Source organism: Meriones unguiculatus, chromosome 1 (assembly GCF_030254825.1).
Source record: "Meriones unguiculatus strain TT.TT164.6M chromosome 1, Bangor_MerUng_6.1, whole genome shotgun sequence".
Classification (NCBI taxonomy): Eukaryota; Metazoa; Chordata; class Mammalia; order Rodentia; family Muridae; genus Meriones; species Meriones unguiculatus.
The window spans coordinates 80,674,928-80,693,234 of record NC_083349.1 but is presented as its reverse complement, the minus strand read 5'-3'; the positions used below and the strand labels follow the sequence as shown (position 1 = coordinate 80,693,234).

Sequence of the window (18,307 nt, the reverse complement as noted above, 5' to 3'; positions counted from 1 at the left end):
TGGGATCTGGGTGGGAAAAGTACCAAATGAAGGATGAGGTTGGAGGATGGCTTGTGTCCTCCCAGCCCCACTTACTCACCGTGGCAGCAGCGATACTTCAGTCTAAGCTGGGCAGAGATCGAAAGCCCGCTCTGGGTGAAGGGGCACCGGGGGGGCCGAGGGGGCCGGAGGCCGGGACGAGTGCAATATTGGCGGGGGAAAGAACAACACTGCACCGCGTCCCATCCCTCCCGCCCACCCGGGGCCCCGGAAAACCGCTCCCTACCACCTGGGTCAGTGGAGCCCGGGGACTGGGGGCATTCTGGGGAACTGGGATCACCTTAGAGGTACTCCAGAGCCTGGTAGCTCGGAAGAGTGGACGAGTGAGGAGAGAAGGGGAGCCTCGAGTGCCGGGGAAGGCCTGTTTCCGATGCCGAAGCACTGCGCGCGCTTGCTCTTTAAATACTCAGACTGAGAGGCGCGGAGCCATTGCCATGGTGACGGGTGTCCCAGCAACCGAATTGAATGGCTGTTGCCTGGCAATCCTGGGAGTTGGGGTTTGGGACCGCCCACTTTGAAATTCTTGTGGGCGAGCTGACGTAGGGCGTCCCCACTCTGCCCAGAGCTGGCCTGACAAAGCCGCTCAGAGGCGCTACACGCGGCGGGAGCGAGGGTCCCATGCCTCCGTTTGTGCACCTCTGAAATGTTTCTAAGGTTTCAGCTTCCGTCTTGTATTTGTTGGGACTCGGAACTATTTACCTACTACAGCTGTAACTGCTCCTGCTGGCTTACACCGCAGCCTGTGCCCGCGGGATCCATGCTGTTGTCCTCAGTGAACCCAAAACTATTTTTGCCCTTCAGAATACCTCTCACACACACACGCGTTCCTGCCCACTCCAAATAGCGTTCCTCTTCCAAACATAGCTCTGTGCTCCCAAGTTCCATGATCGCCCCACGTACTTACTCTCTATTTCCTAAATACCTAGTTACCTGAACATACTCTGTCCCATTGCCCTGTTCACATCCCGATGTCCTCATCACACAACCTGATAACCCCTTCCACACACCTTGGGGCTCTACCCACTTGACATCATTCCCCCCAAACACCATCCGGAGAGGTTGGAGTAGCCCAAGTACTGATCATTGCTTCTCCCCAGCCCTGTGCATTACTATTTGTCCAAATCATTGATTATTTTCACCAAGGCATAACCAACTAAGATATCTTTCCCAACGTTGGCTGTGCGGCCAAATCTCCCCATAGAGGGTCTCTCTCAGTCTGTCACTGTTGATGTTGTCGGCCGCGCCACTGTCATGGTGACCACTAGAGGGCAGGCGTTCCCGGGCAGGAGGACCGGCTAGCCTGCCACTCAAGGTGGAGGGTTGGGTAGGAAGGACCTTAGGCTTCAGTGGAGTCCAAGTTTCGTTCTTTTTAAGTGGAAATTTCCCCCACTGCCTTTCTCGGGAGAAAGCCAAAGAGAGACCCAGGCTACTGGAAAGTCTGGCAGGGGTGGAGACTGTGGTTTTCAGAGTACTGGGAGCGGTTAGAAGGGTAGGGCTATTCCGGGAAGTGGTGGGGGGAGGGAGAGGAAAACTAGCGACCTGTCCACTGTTATCCAGCCTCTTTATGTCCTCTCAACCCATGGAAAGTGGTTTTCAAGGACCCGCGGAGAGTAAGAAAAAGGCTCGGGCACTCAGGGATGGGTTTCCCTGGTCTTGTTGTTAAGGGCCTTCCTGTGTTCCCTTTCCTCACCTTCGGTGTTTCTCTGGGGCTAAAGCCAGAGCCAGGGGGCCCCAGGTTTCCTCCACATACACACTGGGGAAGTCAAGGAGTACTCAGTAAAAGGGGGAGGCCAATGGAGAATAAACAGGTTGTCATAAGGTTGAGTGATTGGAGCCCAAGCACCCTACACGGGATGGTTGGGGAGGAGGAGGAAGAAAGAATAGGGGAGGGGGTGGAGTTTAGTTACCTATCACCTGCTCTGACTGTGCCTAGGGCGGGAGAGGGACTAGTATAAGGCAGCAGGCACCAGAGCCGCTCCGCCCGCGCACACGCAGCGCCTGCCTTTAGTCTGTTTCTGCACCCTTCCTGCCTGTTCAGCACCACCATGACCCCAGCCATCCGGGCTCCTTTCTTCCTGCTGCTACTTCTAGCATTCCTAAAAGGTGAGAGGCACAAAGGTGGGGAAGGGCTGCGCTGTTCAGGTGGGGTTTGCCTGCTGGTAGAGTCATAAATGGCAGACAGGGATGGCCCAGTGTATGTCAGAGGGAAAAGAGGGCTAAGGCTCCCGGAGGCTCAGAAAATCTGGCCCCCATAGTAGGCAAATACTCTAATGTTTGTGTGGGGGAGCTGAGTGAACTGGCTGTGTCGGGAGTGGAAGATCCAGGCCACCAGCAGTGGTTCACATCTATAATCCCCTGCACTCAGGATGCTGAAGCTCACAGAGTTCAAGGACAGTCTGGGCTACGGTATGAGTCCTTGTCTCAAAAAGAAGCAGAGGTGATACCTTTAGGGACGGAGAGAGTAGAGAGGGAGGCTGTTAGCAAAGAGGAAGGCAAATCCAATCCGGGGCTACCTTATTCCTTTTCCTCCTGTGGTTACATTGGTTTCAGAGTTCATCTTTTTCTTCTTGCTCTGATTTTATTCACCAAACCAATAGTTTTTAAAACCTCTGGCTTTAGCCAAAGCAAAATAATAATAATAATAATAACAACACACTTATTACCCAAAGCAACCCAGCGTCCAACTCTTTTTTAAGCTGTGAGCATAAAAACAGTTTACTCCTCACCTTCAACTCTGTACAGGTTTTCTTGCCCTTTCACATCAGAAAAATGGCGTCGCCTCATCTCAGGACACCAACAGTTCCTTAACAATGACTACCACTCCAGGCCACAGTGGTGCCTTGACCCCAGCAACTAGTCCTCCAGTGAACTCGACCAGCACTCCAGGCCACAGTGGTGCCTTGGCCCCAGCAACTAGTCCTCCAGTGAACTCGACCAGCACTCCAGGCCACAGTGGTGCCTTGACCCCAGCAACTAGTCCTCCAGTGAACTCGACCAGCACTCCAGGCCACAGTGGTGCCTTGGCCCCAGCAACTAGTCCTCCAGTGAACTCGACCAGCACTCCAGGCCACAGTGGTGCCTTGACCCCAGCAACTAGTCCTCCAGTGAACTCGACCAGCACTCCAGGCCACAGTGGTGCCTTGACCCCAGCAACTAGTCCTCCAGTGAACTCGACCAGTACTCCAGTCCACAGTGCTACCTCCCCAGCTTCCAGCCCTCCGGTGGACTCAACCACCACTTCCATCCACAATGGTACCTACATCCAAACCACCAACGCTATATCAGGCTTAGCTAGCACTCCAATCCACAATGGTTCCTTGGTCCCAACTACCAGATCTGCATTGGGCTCAGCTACTAGTCCAGTCCACAGTGGTGCCTCAACTATAATGAATAGCTCTGACTCCAACTTGGCCACCACTCTAGTTTACCGTAGTACCTCTATCTCTACTATCAAGGCTACATCAGGCTCAGCCATCATCCCAGGCCACAATGGCTCCTTGGTGCCAACCACCAGCTCTGTATTGGGCTTAGCCACCAGTCCAAACCATAATATCTCTGCAATGGCTCCTACAACTCCAGTCATCAATGGCACTCAATCTTCAGTTCTAAGTCAGCACCCTGTTACTCCTGCTACCCTTGCCACTTCAGGCAACAGCACCATTGTCAGTAGCACTTACTTTTCCCTACTTTCTACTATTGCACTCTCCCCTACCTTCTCCAGTACTAGTTCGCCTCAGCTGTCTGTTGGGGTCACTTTCTTCTTCTTGACTTTTCACATCTGGAATCACCAGTTTAACTCTTCCCTGGAGGACCACAGCTCCAGCTACTATCAAGAACTGAAGAGGAACATTTCTGGATTGGTGGGTATTAGCCTGGTCTTCTGAAGTAGCTCTTCAGAACTGCTTGAATCTTTTGCATCAAACTTGTGTCTTCTCCTCTTATCTCAGTTTCTACAGATTTTTAACCAAGATTTTCTGGGGATCTCTACTATCAAGTTCAGGTACAGTTGACTTGTGGGAAGGATGGACAGTCTCATGGCTTTGTGATGTCGGGGGAGAAAGGCAGAACCATAAGCAGAGACCTGTGGCTGAGCCGTCTATTTCCTGTGAGCAGGTCAGGCTCGGTGGTGGTAGAATCGACTGTGATTTTCCGGGAGGGTGCTGTCAGTGCCTCTGAGGTGAAGTCACAGCTCGTACAGCATGAGAAGGAGGCAGAAGACTATAATCTGGCTATTTCAAAAGTCAATGGTGAGGCACCACTGTACAGTGCAGGGCCCCAGCACCTGTTGACTTTGGGTGCTAAGAGTGGGTTCCCTGACCACTGTTTTTCCTTTTAGTGAATGAGATGCAGTTCCCTTCCTCTGCCCAGTCTTGGCCTGGAGTACCAGGTTGGGGCATTGCCCTGCTGGTGCTGGTCTGTATTTTGGTTGCTTTGGCCATCATCTATCTCATTGCCCTGGTAAGTATCAGGCCGTCAGCAGTGTGCCCCTGGTAAATGGAATCCCACGGGCCATATAATCTCCTGTCTCCCTAGGCAGTGTGCCAGTGCCGCCGAAAGAGCTATGGGCAATTGGACATCTTTCCAACCCAGGACACCTACCATCCTATGAGTGAATATCCCACCTACCACACCCATGGACGCTATGTGCCGCCTGGCAGTACCAAACGTAGCCCCTATGAGGAGGTAAACTGTGTCCTACATGTTGGAGCAGGAGCCTTGGTTGGGTGGAGGTTTCTGAAAAGGTATCTGGGAAACTCGAGCTTCAGAAAGGTGGGTAGCAGATGGCCTAGCAAGGTTGGGAATGGAGGTAGAGTTGTGGGGTCAGATCTTGGGAGACTGTCAGTCTTCTCCAAAAAGTTTTGCCCTGTACTGCTGAATTCTGAGTTGTACCAGACTGTGCTCATTAGGATGCCGAGAGGTGAAGCAAAATACTGTGCCTGCAGGAGTGAACATTCATGTTACCCTCTCCTCCTAGTGGTTAGAGAGTAGATACAGAAACTGGGGACCAGAGGGTGGGGGGCTCAGATGTCTTTGAAAAGAAGTTTCTTCTAGTGAAATGAGTCTACTAAGGTAGTTCTTGGGAGTTTTAGGAAAGTGAAGATCCCACCCTCTTCCCTCACTCTACCTTTCCCTACAGGATCTAGTAAATCATTACTGTGGCTACCTGAGACCCAAAGACCAGTGGGTGGGAAAAGAAGACAAGAGCTTCCTTTTGTCCCATTTTCTTCTTCCTATGGAATCTCTACACATACACACACACACACACACACACACACACACACACAGCCCTTTGGACCAGAGGATCAAAAAAATAAAAGGAGAGAGAGACAGGAGGGGCCTTATAGCCAAGGGGAGGGGGAAGAAGTGCATGCCTGCTGTGTTTACAGTCACCTGGCTGATCCAGGGCCCCAGCCAGGTGCACACTCTGAATTAACCCCTTAGAACCTGCCAGGCCCCTAGCCTGGGGTGCCATCAGGGTTCTACCTGCTAGATTTTTTTAACCCTGAATTTATTTTCCCTCCACTCAGGTTGCTGCAGGTAACGGCAGTAACAGTTTGTCTTACACCAACCCGACAGTGGCAACCACTTCTGCCAACTTGTAGGAGCAAGTCACCCTACCTGCTCAGGAGGCAGCTGCTCCCTCAGTTGTCACGGCCAGACCCCTGCACTTTGATGTGGGCTGGTGAGCCTGAATTCTTTGTAGGCTGCTCAAGGCCTTCCTCAGAGGCTCTGTCAAGTACCTGGACCATGTTAGCCTGGTGAAGCCCAGCCCTGCCCTGGGGAACACTGGGACAGTGGGGTAGTGGTGGCTTTCAGAAGGATTGGTCTAGAAAGCCTGGAGATGGGGATGGGAACTCAAACATACCTGAATAAAAGGTGGCCTCCTGCTAGTTATGCCAGCGGTGGTTCTTCATATACAACTCATGGATCAGAGCAGCCAGAGAGTGTCTGTGAGGGGCCTGGAAAGGGTCTAGGATTGAAGACTCCCAAAGGCAAGGAGGCACTCGGAGGGGTGGGTGCATTTGAAAAACAAAACAGGGATGCAGGGAAGAGGTGGCCTGAGGGAGAACCCAGAAATTGCCTCTTCTATGCCTGGAGGCCCTGAAGGAAGGAGGAAACAAAACCTAGGCTGGCTCTAGTGGGCCTGCCCCTGACCTGGCTTCAGCCCATGCCTATGACTCTCTCTTCTGAGGCCAGCTCATGTCCCTCTCGGCTGGCACAGTGCCTTTAAGGCAGCTTTATTCTTAGCTGTCCAGGTGTGAAGCAAATCCTTGGACCACAGATAACAGTGGCAGAGTCAACACAGTTATGATAAGCCAGGGCTGGTTCAGATCCGGGTGCTGCTGGCACCAGGCCCTGGCCCTCAGCCACCCCACCCTCCACTGCCTCTGAGGGTGGGTTCTCTGGCACCCCGGGAATGGGGAAGTGGTTCTAGTTCCCTGACCCCTTTGGGTCCAGACAACATGCCACACCCTCAGCTACATCCCGGCAGGGTCCAGTGCCGCGGTCCAAATGCCTAAGGTGGAGCTCTATGCTGGCAATCAGTGCTGCGCCCTCTGGTGGTGAGTCAGCTGGAGCCTTGGCCTTAGGCGTGGCAGGAGACTGTCAGCACTTAAGTTAGGGACCTCCTTTCCTTAGGTCCCTTTCCCATGCCACAGGATGGAAATTACCAGGAATGGTCACACTCTGGGAAAACAGAAATGTGCCTGGTGTCACAGTTTATTGTTTATAAACCATAAAAATTACAGCTCAGCACAGGCCTACCAATGCCCACTGCAAGGAGGCAGTAGCTGGCATCAGAGGCCTAGCTTGGCTCAACCCAATGGGGACAACAGCCTCAGCTGGGTTCCCAAGGGAGACTTGGCACATTGGCATGGGTGCAGGATAGGTAAAGCATGCAAGAAGAGGGACAGAGGGACATGCGGCTGAAGGGTTAGGGATCCAAATAAAGCAGTGAGAGGCTCTCCTTCCTCTCACTGAGGAGGCTCGAAGCCTGGCTGCCAAGGCTGTAGTTCAGCATCAATGGGGCAGGGGACTTGGCAAGGCTAAGGGTAGTGTTGTCAACCATACCCAGTGTTCCAGGCATCCTGCCTCCCAATAAGCCTGGGGGGGGGGGGCAGTACAGGGATGGCATAGGGGCTTTCTCTGCCTTGGTTAAGATGTCACGAGCAGGGCCTGGAGCAGAGACTGAGTGGGCCTGGGGGCCTAGGCCAACAGGTAACACAGAATGAAGAACATCCAGAGGGTAGCAGAGGAGCATCCCTTAGTGAAGGAAGCCCTGGGAAGACACAGCTGGCAAGGGACAGGGCAGGGCCACATGGTCAGAAAAAGTTTCAGGGAGAAGTGCTGGGTAAACAGCCCGAGGTCTGGAGGCTTAGGGAGCAGAATGTAGATCTGGGGGAGAGGCCTGAAAGGCTCAGTCCAGCTTGGCAAAGCCTCCAATGGTGACTTTCCTCTCAGGCTTGGTGCCCACCGGCTCCTGCAGCTGTACGGCACCACCCCCGATGAAGCAGAAGGCAGGGCATACAGGCCCTGAGCAGTCCAGGGGGCACTCCAGGAGCCCACGGAAGGACACAGCATCCAGAAAGGAAACCCGGCCCCGCTCATAGTCCAAGCAGATGCCCAGGCGGGGTGGCAGGGGCACTGTGCAGCTGGCTGCTGGGCCATCCCTCCCTGTGAGCCCTGCATTTGAACTTGCTCCGGAACCCAGCAGGATCTTGCCCATGCCGATGGTCAGGAAAGCAAAGGGTGGCAAGGCCTCCACCGTAGCATCCTCAGCACCACTGTCATGCCCACTGTCCGGGTCATATCTGTAGGAGTGGGAATTCAGAAGGAAGAAGTTGAGAGAAAAATGGGGGAGAGATCAAAGAGCTGCAGTATTCGAAGGATTAAATTTTGGGGGACAAGAGGTTACATGTATTAGGTGAACACATGTTGAGGATGCAAGGGCTAGAGTGTAAGACTTGAGGCTTTAGTTAGTGTAGGAAAGCAATAAGGAAAGCAAAGTGCCTAAGAAAGGTGTTACAAGGAAAGAAGACAGGATGCTGCTACAGCACACTAAAGAAATGTGGCCCTTGTCAGTATAAAAGGTGCTGAGGATAGTGGTGCTAGGGAAATCAGGTTAGGGATACAGTTTTGACAGTGGAGGATGTCGGAAGGATGGGAGCACAGCAATTAAGATGCAGTGAGGGGTGTGGGGCAGGAGCAGAGCACAGATTTTGAAAGATGGTGTTAGAAAAGGGATGAAGATGAATTGGCATCAGGATGTTAGAGGGATACATGAATGAGGACAACAAAATTCAAAAGGGAATTTGTGTTGGGGAGAAGGCATTTTGAAGAAATGGGATGCTGAAGGGTAGAGGACTCAGGAGAAATAATTCAGGAGGGAAATGTGGGAAAAGATGTTAATGAGACATTGGAGGCAAGGGAGGGCTGTGGAGGTGTGTTTGAGGGAAGAACTTGGAGATCTTGAGAATGAGGTAGGTTTCAGAGAGAAAACTTTTCATAGAAACAAGGTGCTTGGGAAAGGAGGTAGGAGCTTAGATAGGTGGTGTATTGGTCCTGAATGACAGACGAAAGAGGGCCTTCTTTCAACCATTTCTCCAGCCACACACACTGAAAACCAGTCCTCAAAGCTCCTTCTGCCGAGGGACCACTTCCACCCACAAGCATCCCAGCCTGGCTTCCATGCTACTTGCTCTTGCCCCTTCCCAGCCCCAACTAAGCAGGTCTGCGTTCCCTTCACCACCCTTGCCAACCCCAGCTCCTTCCCCAGGGCTTTGCTCCCCACCCCTTGCAGAAGGGCCTGACCTGGGGCTGATCACATCCGGGGCACCCTGGAAGCTTTCCTGAAGCTTGCTCTCCAGCCCGACGCCCACCTTGACCAGGTAGGAGGCAGGGTCTACGGCACAGGCCCAGTAGCTGCGGCCCTGAGTCACAGCCACATCACCCAGGACCACGTCCACACTCAGGTGGCAGCCTGTGAGCAGCCGCTCAGCAGCCAGCAGCAAGGGAAGCCCCGGAATACTCCGCACCGCTCGCTGGTCCTTGCTGATGGCTAGCCGTTCTCGGCTTGCACCCCAGCGGCCATCAAGGAAGAAGTGCAGGACTACAGGCAGGAGGTTAAGACAGAAGGAAGGGTTTCAGGGACATACACTGGCACTGGGGATTGTGGGGCTTCAGCACAAACACTGGGAATTTTGGGCACAAGGAACAAGTTGTCAAGGGGTTCAGTCACTAGCAACTGGCAGGGGCCCAGGGAACTAAGGCATGGCAAACTGAAATAGAGACATAAGGAAGAAAGGAGCATCCCAGATGGACATGGTATGCCAGGAGTAGCTGCAGTGATGACTGGTGGGCAGAGAAAACAGTGTCCCATCTCTAACTGACTCAAAGTTTCTGCAACCCATTCTCCATGGTTTGCCCTGTGGACCTTTTCCACTACTGTCCTATTCTATCTGGTCGCATTCCTAACACCACTGACCTGGACCTTCCATCCCACACTCTGGTGCTCATACCTGGCCCCTAAATCCAACCCTGTCTTTTTTGCCCTTTACTCAAGCACTGAATACACTTGGCAAGCCACTTCTCTAACACCGGCTGAGCCCTTACTATGAGTCAGAAGCTAAGCCCTTACATGTCCCACCTTATAATGGTTTAATTATCAAACTATACTGTTAAATATTATTATGACCTCTGTAGAAGGGGGGCTCTGAAATCAAGAAAGAGAAGAATGTCAAGGGGCAAACCCAGGCAGTCTACCACTAGAGGAAGTGACTGTAATACACACATTAGATTGCACATTGTATTAAATTGCCTTTCCGGTGTCTGTTGGGAATGAGCTGTGCACCTGGCCATCCTGTACCCTCTGTGTGAACATCTACATCCCCACATGAGGCCGCCTGTGTGTGCACTCACCAGGGGCTGGAGGCGTGTGCAGGTGCACATCTTCACTGTACTCTCCATAGCCAGCTTTGTTGCAGCCACGGACACGCAGCACATACACAGAGCCTGTGTCAGGGTTCTCAAGAAGGGCACTCGTGCCCCTCACCTCCTCCCGTCGCTGCCATCGTGTAGGGCCTGGCTGGGCAGGGACATCTGTGCGCCGGAACTCAACAGTGTAATGCCAGGCAGGTGGTGAGTGAGGGGGGAGCCGCCAACACAGGAAGATTTGATCATAGGCGAAGGTGCGCTGGGTGTCAATGACAGGAGCCTCAGGCACTGTTGGAAGAGACAACAGGGGTCATCAGGGCCTGGCCACCAGCCTGGCAGGGAGAGTGGGACAGGCAGGAGAGGGAAGCAGCGGGAGCCGGGGGGTGAGTGTAGGTGAGGGAGCTGGGGAAAGGAAGCTTCTAAGCCCTGGGTGGGCAGGACAGGGCCCAAAGGAGAAAGGAGCGGGTGAGGGCTGGGCAGGGGACAGGAGCCCAGACTCTGTTCCTAGCTTGCCACTACCCTACTTTGGCCTGAAGTGAGCCACTTTCCCTCTCTAGGCCTAGTTTTCTCTTTAGTCAAATGACAACATCAGACCAAATGAGCTCTGAGAACTCTTACAGCTTAGATTGTTTGAATTAAGAGGAGCCCCAGAAGGAGGCAGGTAAAAGGCCACTGGAACCCAGGCAAGAGAGCCCTGAGCAGGAAGGGATGCATAAGGGAGCCATAAGGGTTGGGAAAGAGATACCAGGGAAGCAAGACAGAAAATAGGCAGCAGAAAAGAGCAAGCTTGCTAGTAGGACAGTGCATGTAGGTCAAGAGGAAGAGAATGAAAGTCCAAAGGGCAAGGGTCAAGATAAAAAAAAAAAAAAGGTCAGAAGGACCAGGACTATGCAATAGCCTAAAGAAGGCAGAGGAGAGACAGGGCATTTGTGGAGTGGGAGGACCAAGAATTCAGGGTGCATAAGGAGAGAAGGAAGCAATATGTGGGTGGCCAAGCTGTGTGGGAGCACAGGGAGGGAGTAGGAGGAAGCCTGGCGGGTGGCAGGGCCCCCAGGGCAGGGCTGCTGACTTGCCTGGGCTGCTCCGGAGCAGAGTCCGCGGTGGCCACAGCCTACAAAGAGAGAGGGAGAAGCAGCGCTGAGCGCGGTAGGACGGTGTGGCAGGGGTGGCTGGGTGGGAGTGGCTGGCCAAGCCAGGCAGGTGGCCAGAAGGTCCCTGGTGGGCACTGCCCCCCGGGTCCGCTGCTGGGGGAAAAGGGAAGAAGGCTCTGGTTGGACATGGGCCTGGCTAGCTCCTTACCTCTCAGGAAGCTAAGCTCTGTCAGCAGCTTCATCTCACGCCCCACATCCAGCTGGCAATGGCGAAAGGAGGAGCTGGCAGCTGGCCGGAATGTCTGGAGGGCCTCAGTGGCTCGGGCAATCCTAGAATGGGGCAGGCAAGGGTCAGGCACTGTCAGGTGGGCAGCAACCCCTCCCTGGAATCTCGCCCTGCCTTTCCCTGGAGCCTCAGAAGAAGCTAGCATCAGTTTGACCACACAAAACTCCTGGGGGCTCCAGCTCTCCACTTGGGTATTCTAGCTATTGTCCTAGTCACTAGACACTCCCATGATGCCCACTTCCCTGGAGTCTGAACCTTGTGCCATGTCCCTCAGTACCTGTTATGCAGCTGTTTGGCTGCTTGCACAAAGCAAGGCTGGTCTGTCTCCTTAAGGACTTCCTGGGCATAACCCACCAGACCCGAGCCATCCAGTAGGCTCTGATGTTCGTGGATCTGGGCGCTGAGCCGGGATAACCGCTCTTGCTGGCACTCTTCGATGGCCTGAAGCAGGGAGGCCCGCTTCTCTTCCAGCACAGCCCCTAGTCCCCGCACCAGCTGCGACACCTCCTCCTTCGCCTGCTGACCACTCACCTGTCCAAGGAGCAACACCAGACAAGTGACTTACTGTCTTCTTGGAGGCAGTACTTGAACCAGCCCCTAGGATGCCACACCATACTGTCCTAGGGACTTTAGGTAAATTTAACTTCTCTATATCAATTGTGGCCACCTAACCACAGATTTGGTCCCATTTGTGCTGGATCTGGACCATTTGTGCTAACTTTCCTGAATACTCAAACCATAACTAGGTGAGAGAGAAGCCTCTTCTATTTCCTAGATTTTTAGCTTGATCTAGGAAACCAAATCAATACAGAAGAAAAGTACAGAAGTCCTATTAATTTTATGCCTACTTGGGGATCTTTTTAAAGTATTTTTATTATTTTAGGTGTATGGGTGTTTTGCCTGTATGTATGTGTGTGCACTAAGTGTGTGCCTGGTGCCCGTGGAGACCAGAAGAGAGCATCAGATACCCAGCAACCACAGATGGTTGTGAGCCACCATGTGAGTGCTGGGAATTGAATCTGGGGACTCTGGAAAAGCAGCCAGTGTTCCTAACCACAGAGCTATCTTTCCAGCCTTTACTTGGGGACTCTGTAAGAGGCAGGATTTCATGCAGCCTCGGCTGGCCTTGAACTTGCTGTGTACCCGTTTCAATTTCCCCAGTCCTGGGGTCACAGTGTAAGCCACCGTGGCCAGGTTAAAAATTTAATTAATTAATTAATTATTTTTAAAAGATTTATTTATAATTTATACAGTATTCTGCCTGCATGTGTGTCAGCAGGCCAGAAGAGGGCACCAGATCTTATCAGATAGATGGTTGTGAGCCACCATGTGGTTGCTGGGAATTGAACTCAGAACCTTTGGAAGAGCAGCCGGTGCTCTTAACCTTTGAGCCATCTCTCCAGCCCTAATTAATTAATTTTTAAAAGAATAATTCAGGTGCTGAAGAGATAGCTCAGTGATTAAGAGTGAGTAGGGTAAGGACTGAGTTCAGTTCCTAGCATCCATCTCAGATACTGAGCCACCTGTAACAACAGTTTCAGGGAACCCAATGCCCTCGGACCCCATGGGCACCCCATTCCTCCACCACATGGCATACTCTCTCTCTCTCTCTCTCTCACACACACACACACACTATATGATTAAATTTTTAAAAATTAAAATAATGCAGTTACATTTTTAACTTAAAAATTTTTAATTAAATTTTGCCAGTTTTGTGGTTTATTGTTGTGGTTACTTTGGACCTTGACCTTGTACTGATACAGCATGTTTTTATTTTAAAAATATTTTAGTTATTTTTCTGTGTGTGTGTGTGTGTGTGTGTGTGTGTGTGCGAGAAAGAGAGAGAATTTATGTATATCACATGTGTACAGAAGCCCTTGAAGGCCAGAAGAAGGCATTAGATGCCCTGGAGCTAGAGTTCTAGGTGGTCATGAGCTGCCCTGTTGGTACTAGGAACTGAACCTTGGTCCTCTGCAAGAGCAGTAAGTGCTCTTAACCACTGAACCTTCCAGCCTGTTTGCTCTTTGTGATGAAGATGCATATGCTCTACCACTGAGCTTCAGTGTCAACTCCAGATGAATATATTTGTGAAGAAATGATGAGATAAATGGATATATGGGCTAGAGTAGTAAATCCTAGCCATGTTGCTAAGAGACAAATGGGGAAAGGCTAAAAACTAGATAAGGGCTACTTTCCATAGTTGGTTAGATTGTTCTGAGGCCTCAGTGTGTGAAGGAGAGCCTTTTCCAAAAAGTCCTTATATATTTCATACAAGTCAGAAAATGCAGTAACTGGGCCTTTCCGAGTCTGTAATTCCTCAAGTGATTGCAACTTGAAATCACAGTTATACTAATTGGTTATATTTCGCCTTAGCTCTTTCATAGTCTTAAATTTTCTCTGTTTTTTAATTTAAAATTTTATATTGAGACATGGTTTCTCTATGTAGCTTTGGCTGTCCTAGACTCACTTTGTAGACCAGCCTGGCTTCAGACTCACAGAGCTCTGCCTGCCTCTGCCTCCCCAGGTGCTGGGAGGCATACCCCACCAAGCCCAGCTTAGTCTTAATCTCTTAATGTCTCATCCAAATAAGAAAGGCCACGGCTGCACTAACATTCATTTTTGGACCGCACTAGCTGTGGCACACTGGTGGCTGCACCATCGTTATTATCCAGTCCCATGCCAGTTAATTCAGACAACCTAGCAGAAGCTGTTTGTTCCCCACCCTAGCTTCAGGGTGTGTCCATGCTAGCTGAACCTAAGCACATTTGAGCTCAGTAGCCCTAGCTATAACCCTCCTACCCTCCCTGCACCCCAGCTCCACCATAACTCAGGATACTGGTATTTTTGCCAATGAAGTTTGATCAGAGCCTCTGCCCACACACATCCCCCTGTGGGCTTGGAACTGGCAGCAGGGCAGTGGGTCACACTCAGCCAAGCAGGATCCAAGGATCCTGTCTCGCTCACCTCAGTGTGCCTGATGGTCTCCTCCAGCTCACAGATCTGGGTCTGCACTGTGTCCTGGTTTCCCAAGATGTATGTCAGACTCTTTGTCAGCTTATCCTAGGGGCAAAGAAAGAGGAGGGCATCACCCTGGCTCTGCAGGAAGCAGGAAATCAGGAGGTGTGGGGAGGGTGCAAGTTAGTGCTGGAGCTGAGTACATGGCGGTCTCTACCTTGAGGGCTTGGTAGGCACTGAGCACGGGTGTGATCTTGTGCCCACTGTGGGTGCGGCGAACTCTGCAGAGCTGGCACACCAGCCGTTGACATGTCTTGCAGTAGTGGGTCACCTCTTCCTTGTGGTCTGGACACATCAGACCCTAGGGATACAGAGGATAATGAAACAGTCAGCACTCTGTGTCTAAGGGTGCTGACCTACCAGCACCTGGCTGCCCCCTCCAGCAGTCAGATGTGGGGGAATCGGAAAAAGCAGGTGGTGCTCCAAAGCACGGCCCAGACATCTGGCATGAAAGCACTGAGGACCAGTCCAAGCACTGTCCTCGCACTGATCCTTCCTTCATATTACGTATAGTAACAACAAAACAATGGTGATTAATGTAATCCTGTGGCTCATCTTTGTTCACCGTTGTACCCAATTCCTAGGATAGTGTCCCGCATATAAACAACTTTTTTTTCTTTTTGGGTGGGGGGGATGGAGTTTTCCTATATAGTCCAGGCTGGACACCAACTTCCAAGTCTCTTTATTCACCCTTGCAAGTTCTGGGAAGTCAGGCATGTGCCACCATGCTTGGCCAGATAACACTTTTTTAGGCAAACATCTCCTGTGATCCTCTCAACAGCCCTGCGGGTATAGATACATAGTAGATTCTCTCATCTCTATGCAGCAAAGGAGGAGAGAGACCCAGAGATGCTAAATCGTTTGTTCAGTGAATGTTAGAGATGGGGATTGCTCAGCATCCAGACATGATGGTGCATCTGTGTAATTACAGTACTCAGGAAACTGAGGCAAGGAAATTGCCATGAGTTCAAGGCCAGCCTGGGCTATGGCAAAGCTGTCTTTTTTTTTTTTTTTTTCTTTTTTTGTTAATGTTTTATTTGGAATTATGTGTATGTGTGAGTGTCTGTGTATGGAAAGGTGCATGTAAGTGCAGGTGCCTGAAAAGGCCAGAGGTGGTGTATCCCCTGGAGCTGGAACTACAGGGAGACAAATGGATTCTCTGGAAGAGCTCTTAATAACAGGGCCATCTCTTCAGCTCTAAGACCCTGTCACACACACATCTACATACACACTCAAAAATATACACACAGACAAAAATACAACCTACCACCCATCGGAAGCCCAAATGCCAGCCACCCCCAACCAGTGGTTCAGCCCCACCATGCCCTCCCACCTCAGACCCTGCAAGAACTGGCTCACCTTGGGACGGAATGAGAGGGTGGGCAGAGTGGGCTCGTGCTGGGCCTTCTGAGTGCCCCAGGGGTGGAAGAGCTTGAAGCATTCATTGCAGAAGGTAGCCCGGCACTCTGTGCAACCCTTGGTAGCCTCTAGTGGTGGGGGCTTGCACAACTGGCACAGGATGGCGCCTCCCACACTCACACTCTGCCGGTACCTCTCCACCACTCGCTCTAGGGTCAGATTTCGGAAAAGCCCGGAAAGGCCCCTCTCCCCCAGCTCCACATCGCCCTGGCAGGCTGGGCACGGGAATATGATTGTCTGGGAGTGCAAGGCACCCCGCTTCCGCCCAGGGTATGTCCCAAAGCCTGTGGATGGACCCAGGAAGTAGAGGTGAGAATTACAGCTGGCTGGGGGTGGATGACATCTGTTCAATTAAAAAGTGGAATTTTATTTCACCAGAGCTCAGCTCTCATTAGAATTCAGATAAGCGGTAAGTAGCTCCACCCCAGCATGGCACACAGATGCCCCTGACCCTTTCCATCTTTCTACATTCCCACCCCAAGCCACAGGCCCTAGCCCCAAGCCCCACCTGACTTAAGGAGCCGGTCCAAGCGGTCTGGCTTGGGTAGAGTTCTCCGAGAGAGGCGAGGGCTGCGGGTAGAAGGGGTCGAAGCAGGAGAAGTGGGCTCTGAACTGGGGTCCCCACCATGGCCTATGTACCCTTGCTGGCCCAAAACCTCTCGGGCACAGGCCTGGCACACGTTGTGGGTACAAGGCAGCACTAATGGCTGCTTGTACATCTCTTGGCACACTGGACACAGCAGTTCCTTCTCCATGTTCTTCATGCTTGTCTGTGGAGGAACGAGGAGGTTGTGTGAGAGCTAGGACACTTGGGAATATCTCAGCCGGTCCCTTGGCTGCCAGGAAGGGCAACACAAGCTACCTACTGTTTTAGCCCAGCACCTGCCTTGTTTGGTTCACACACCTTTCCAGTTCTCTATCTCCAAGGGAGTACTTAAGGTCCAACAAGAAGGTATGGTTGGAGCTCTGGCCACCCCCAGCATCGTGCCCCACCCCCATCACTCCTGATGCAGCAATGCTGGCAGGCAGTCCTGCCTCCTCACCTGTCTCCATCCCTTCATCTCTGGATTAGCAGACTGCTCCATGCATTTATTTCAAGGGCACCACCCATTCTACAGCTCGGCGCTGCACCCCCCTCCCTTTCTCTAGCAACCTTAGACGCTTGACTGCTCCCCGAGGCCAGGGTGCGCTAGCTTTCCTAACCAGCTGGGCACTGGCCTGTGGCCGCCCCACCACCCATCCTCCATTCTTCACTTGTATTTCTTCCAGTCTTCCCAAATCATCCTATTCCTCTCTGCCACCTATACTCTCCGGCCCATTCTGGTGGAGAAACTCAGCCTGCTTGCAGCCCTCGGCCCAATCTGGGGGCGAGGGAGGGGGAAGCGCCCCGCCTACTTGCCCCCTCCCCACCGGAAGTATCCCTTCCCCTTTTGGTGAGGGGTCTTCAGGCTATTCCCCACCCCCACACCTCACCTTGGTCCCTCTCTTCGCAGCCATCCCGGTCAGGGGCGCAGCTGACACAAAGGAGGGAGGGACAGGGAGGGAGGGGGAAGGAAATGGTGGGGGGGAGCAGGGTTGGCACCGCCTCTGGGAGAGACGGGCACGGGTTACCATGGCAACCACAGGCTGCACGGCAGCTCGCGAAGGGGGGGTGCGGGGAGAGCGGTAGGGTAGGGGGTCGGGAGGGGTCCAAATTGGGAACTGCACCCTGGAGCGGCTTTTTCATCACCTCCCACTCGACCTGTCCTCAGTTTCTTGGAAAACATCCAAGCTCACACATAGCCCTGGTACGCTGCTGGCCGCTACCCCAAGCCTACACCTCAGCAAACGGGAGTCTTTCCTGCACTCACCACTCGGCCGTCCCCCGGATCCCTGCACACTTGCATCGCCGCCTTCCTAGTCATTTCTGTCTTAACTAGTTCCACCTCCTGGACCCCCACCTGTTCAAGGATCTGGCTTGCCCCGACCCCTCTACATCCCCTCCCTTCCCCTTGACCCCACCTTAACTCACACTGATGCGGACTAGTGCATCCATGATGGAAGTGAAGGTCTGCATATCCTCACCCTCAGCCATGGCCCTACTGTGCCCGCCCGCCCCCGGGTGCTCGATCCTGGCTGCTCCTGCGAACCCGGGGCTTAACGCAGGAGCCGGGTGGGGTATAGGGAGGGGTGAGGAGGGTGAGATTTCACTGCGCATGCTCCAGGGACCTGCCTCGAACTGCGCCCGTCGAGGTAGGGGGTGGGAAATAGTTCTTCCCACGTGGGTTTCCAAAGGCGGTCTAGGGGGTGGATAACATGGAAGGGTATTTGAGGGAGGAACCATTCCTTCTATTAGAACCTTGCGTCGATCCCTAGTCACAAACTCACATAAATCAAGAGGCCGTTTTCAGAGGAAGATGAACTCCAGGTGGAGAGCGCTACATCTTGGGTGGGGCATAGATTCGGGAGATGTTGAGGCAATCAGAATGGGGCAGGGAGGTCTGGGGAACTTGTATTAGAGATGCCATAAATAGCAAAGAAGACA

At 52.5% G+C, this 18,307-nt stretch overlaps 2 protein-coding genes across 6 annotated transcripts; one reads left to right on the top strand and one right to left on the bottom strand.

Annotated features, from left to right (window-relative positions):
• The first annotated feature begins 25 nt into the window (after positions 1–25).
• Muc1 (mucin 1, cell surface associated) lies at positions 26–5,953 on the top strand. Its single transcript, XM_021650087.2, has 7 exons — positions 26–2,142; positions 2,782–3,899; positions 3,987–4,039; positions 4,153–4,286; positions 4,376–4,497; positions 4,573–4,722; positions 5,568–5,953. Exons 1-7 carry the CDS (start codon positions 2,085–2,087, stop codon positions 5,640–5,642), a joined length of 1,710 nt encoding a protein of 569 aa, XP_021505762.2. The 5' UTR covers positions 26–2,084; the 3' UTR covers positions 5,643–5,953.
• Positions 5,954–6,741: 788 nt separating this feature from the next.
• Trim46 (tripartite motif containing 46) lies at positions 6,742–17,978 on the bottom strand. Of its 5 annotated transcripts, none has more exons than XM_021645798.2 (10): positions 17,795–17,978; positions 16,292–16,553; positions 15,724–16,067; positions 14,522–14,665; positions 14,314–14,409; positions 11,627–11,880; positions 11,272–11,393; positions 9,958–10,260; positions 8,851–9,148; positions 6,742–7,850 (listed from the first exon to the last, which is right to left on the bottom strand). In XM_021645798.2, the coding sequence occupies exons 1-10, from the start codon at positions 17,855–17,857 to the stop codon at positions 7,457–7,459; spliced, it is 2,280 nt and encodes a 759-aa protein (XP_021501473.2). In that variant the 5' UTR covers positions 17,858–17,978; the 3' UTR covers positions 6,742–7,456. The 5 variants fall into 5 exon arrangements, with proteins under 5 accessions (XP_021501473.2, XP_021503817.1, XP_021502260.2 ...); XM_021648142.2 differs by having other exon boundaries at positions 17,785–17,954; XM_021646585.2 differs by lacking the exon at positions 17,795–17,978 and adding an exon at positions 17,257–17,736.
• Positions 17,979–18,307: the final 329 nt, after the last annotated feature.

Bases quoted from the DNA above. Each gene is read 5' to 3' on its own strand.
- Muc1 (XM_021650087.2), top strand. From the start codon at position 2,085: ATGACCCCAGCCATCCGGGCTCCTTTCTTCCTGCTGCTACTTCTAGCA. The intron at 4,287-4,375 runs GTGAGGCACCAC...TTTTCCTTTTAG, and splicing joins GGCTATTTCAAAAGTCAATG to TGAATGAGATGCAGTTCCCT. The intron at 4,498-4,572 runs GTAAGTATCAGG...CTGTCTCCCTAG, and splicing joins TCATCTATCTCATTGCCCTG to GCAGTGTGCCAGTGCCGCCG.
- Trim46 (XM_021646585.2), bottom strand. From the start codon at position 17,397: ATGGTAACCCGTGCCCGTCTCTCCCAGAGGCGGTGCCAACCCTGCTCC. The intron at 14,410-14,521 runs GTAGAGACCGCC...CTTTGCCCCTAG, and splicing joins GTGCCTACCAAGCCCTCAAG to GATAAGCTGACAAAGAGTCT. The intron at 11,881-14,313 runs GTGAGCGAGACA...CTCCTTGGACAG, and splicing joins AGACCATCAGGCACACTGAG to GTGAGTGGTCAGCAGGCGAA.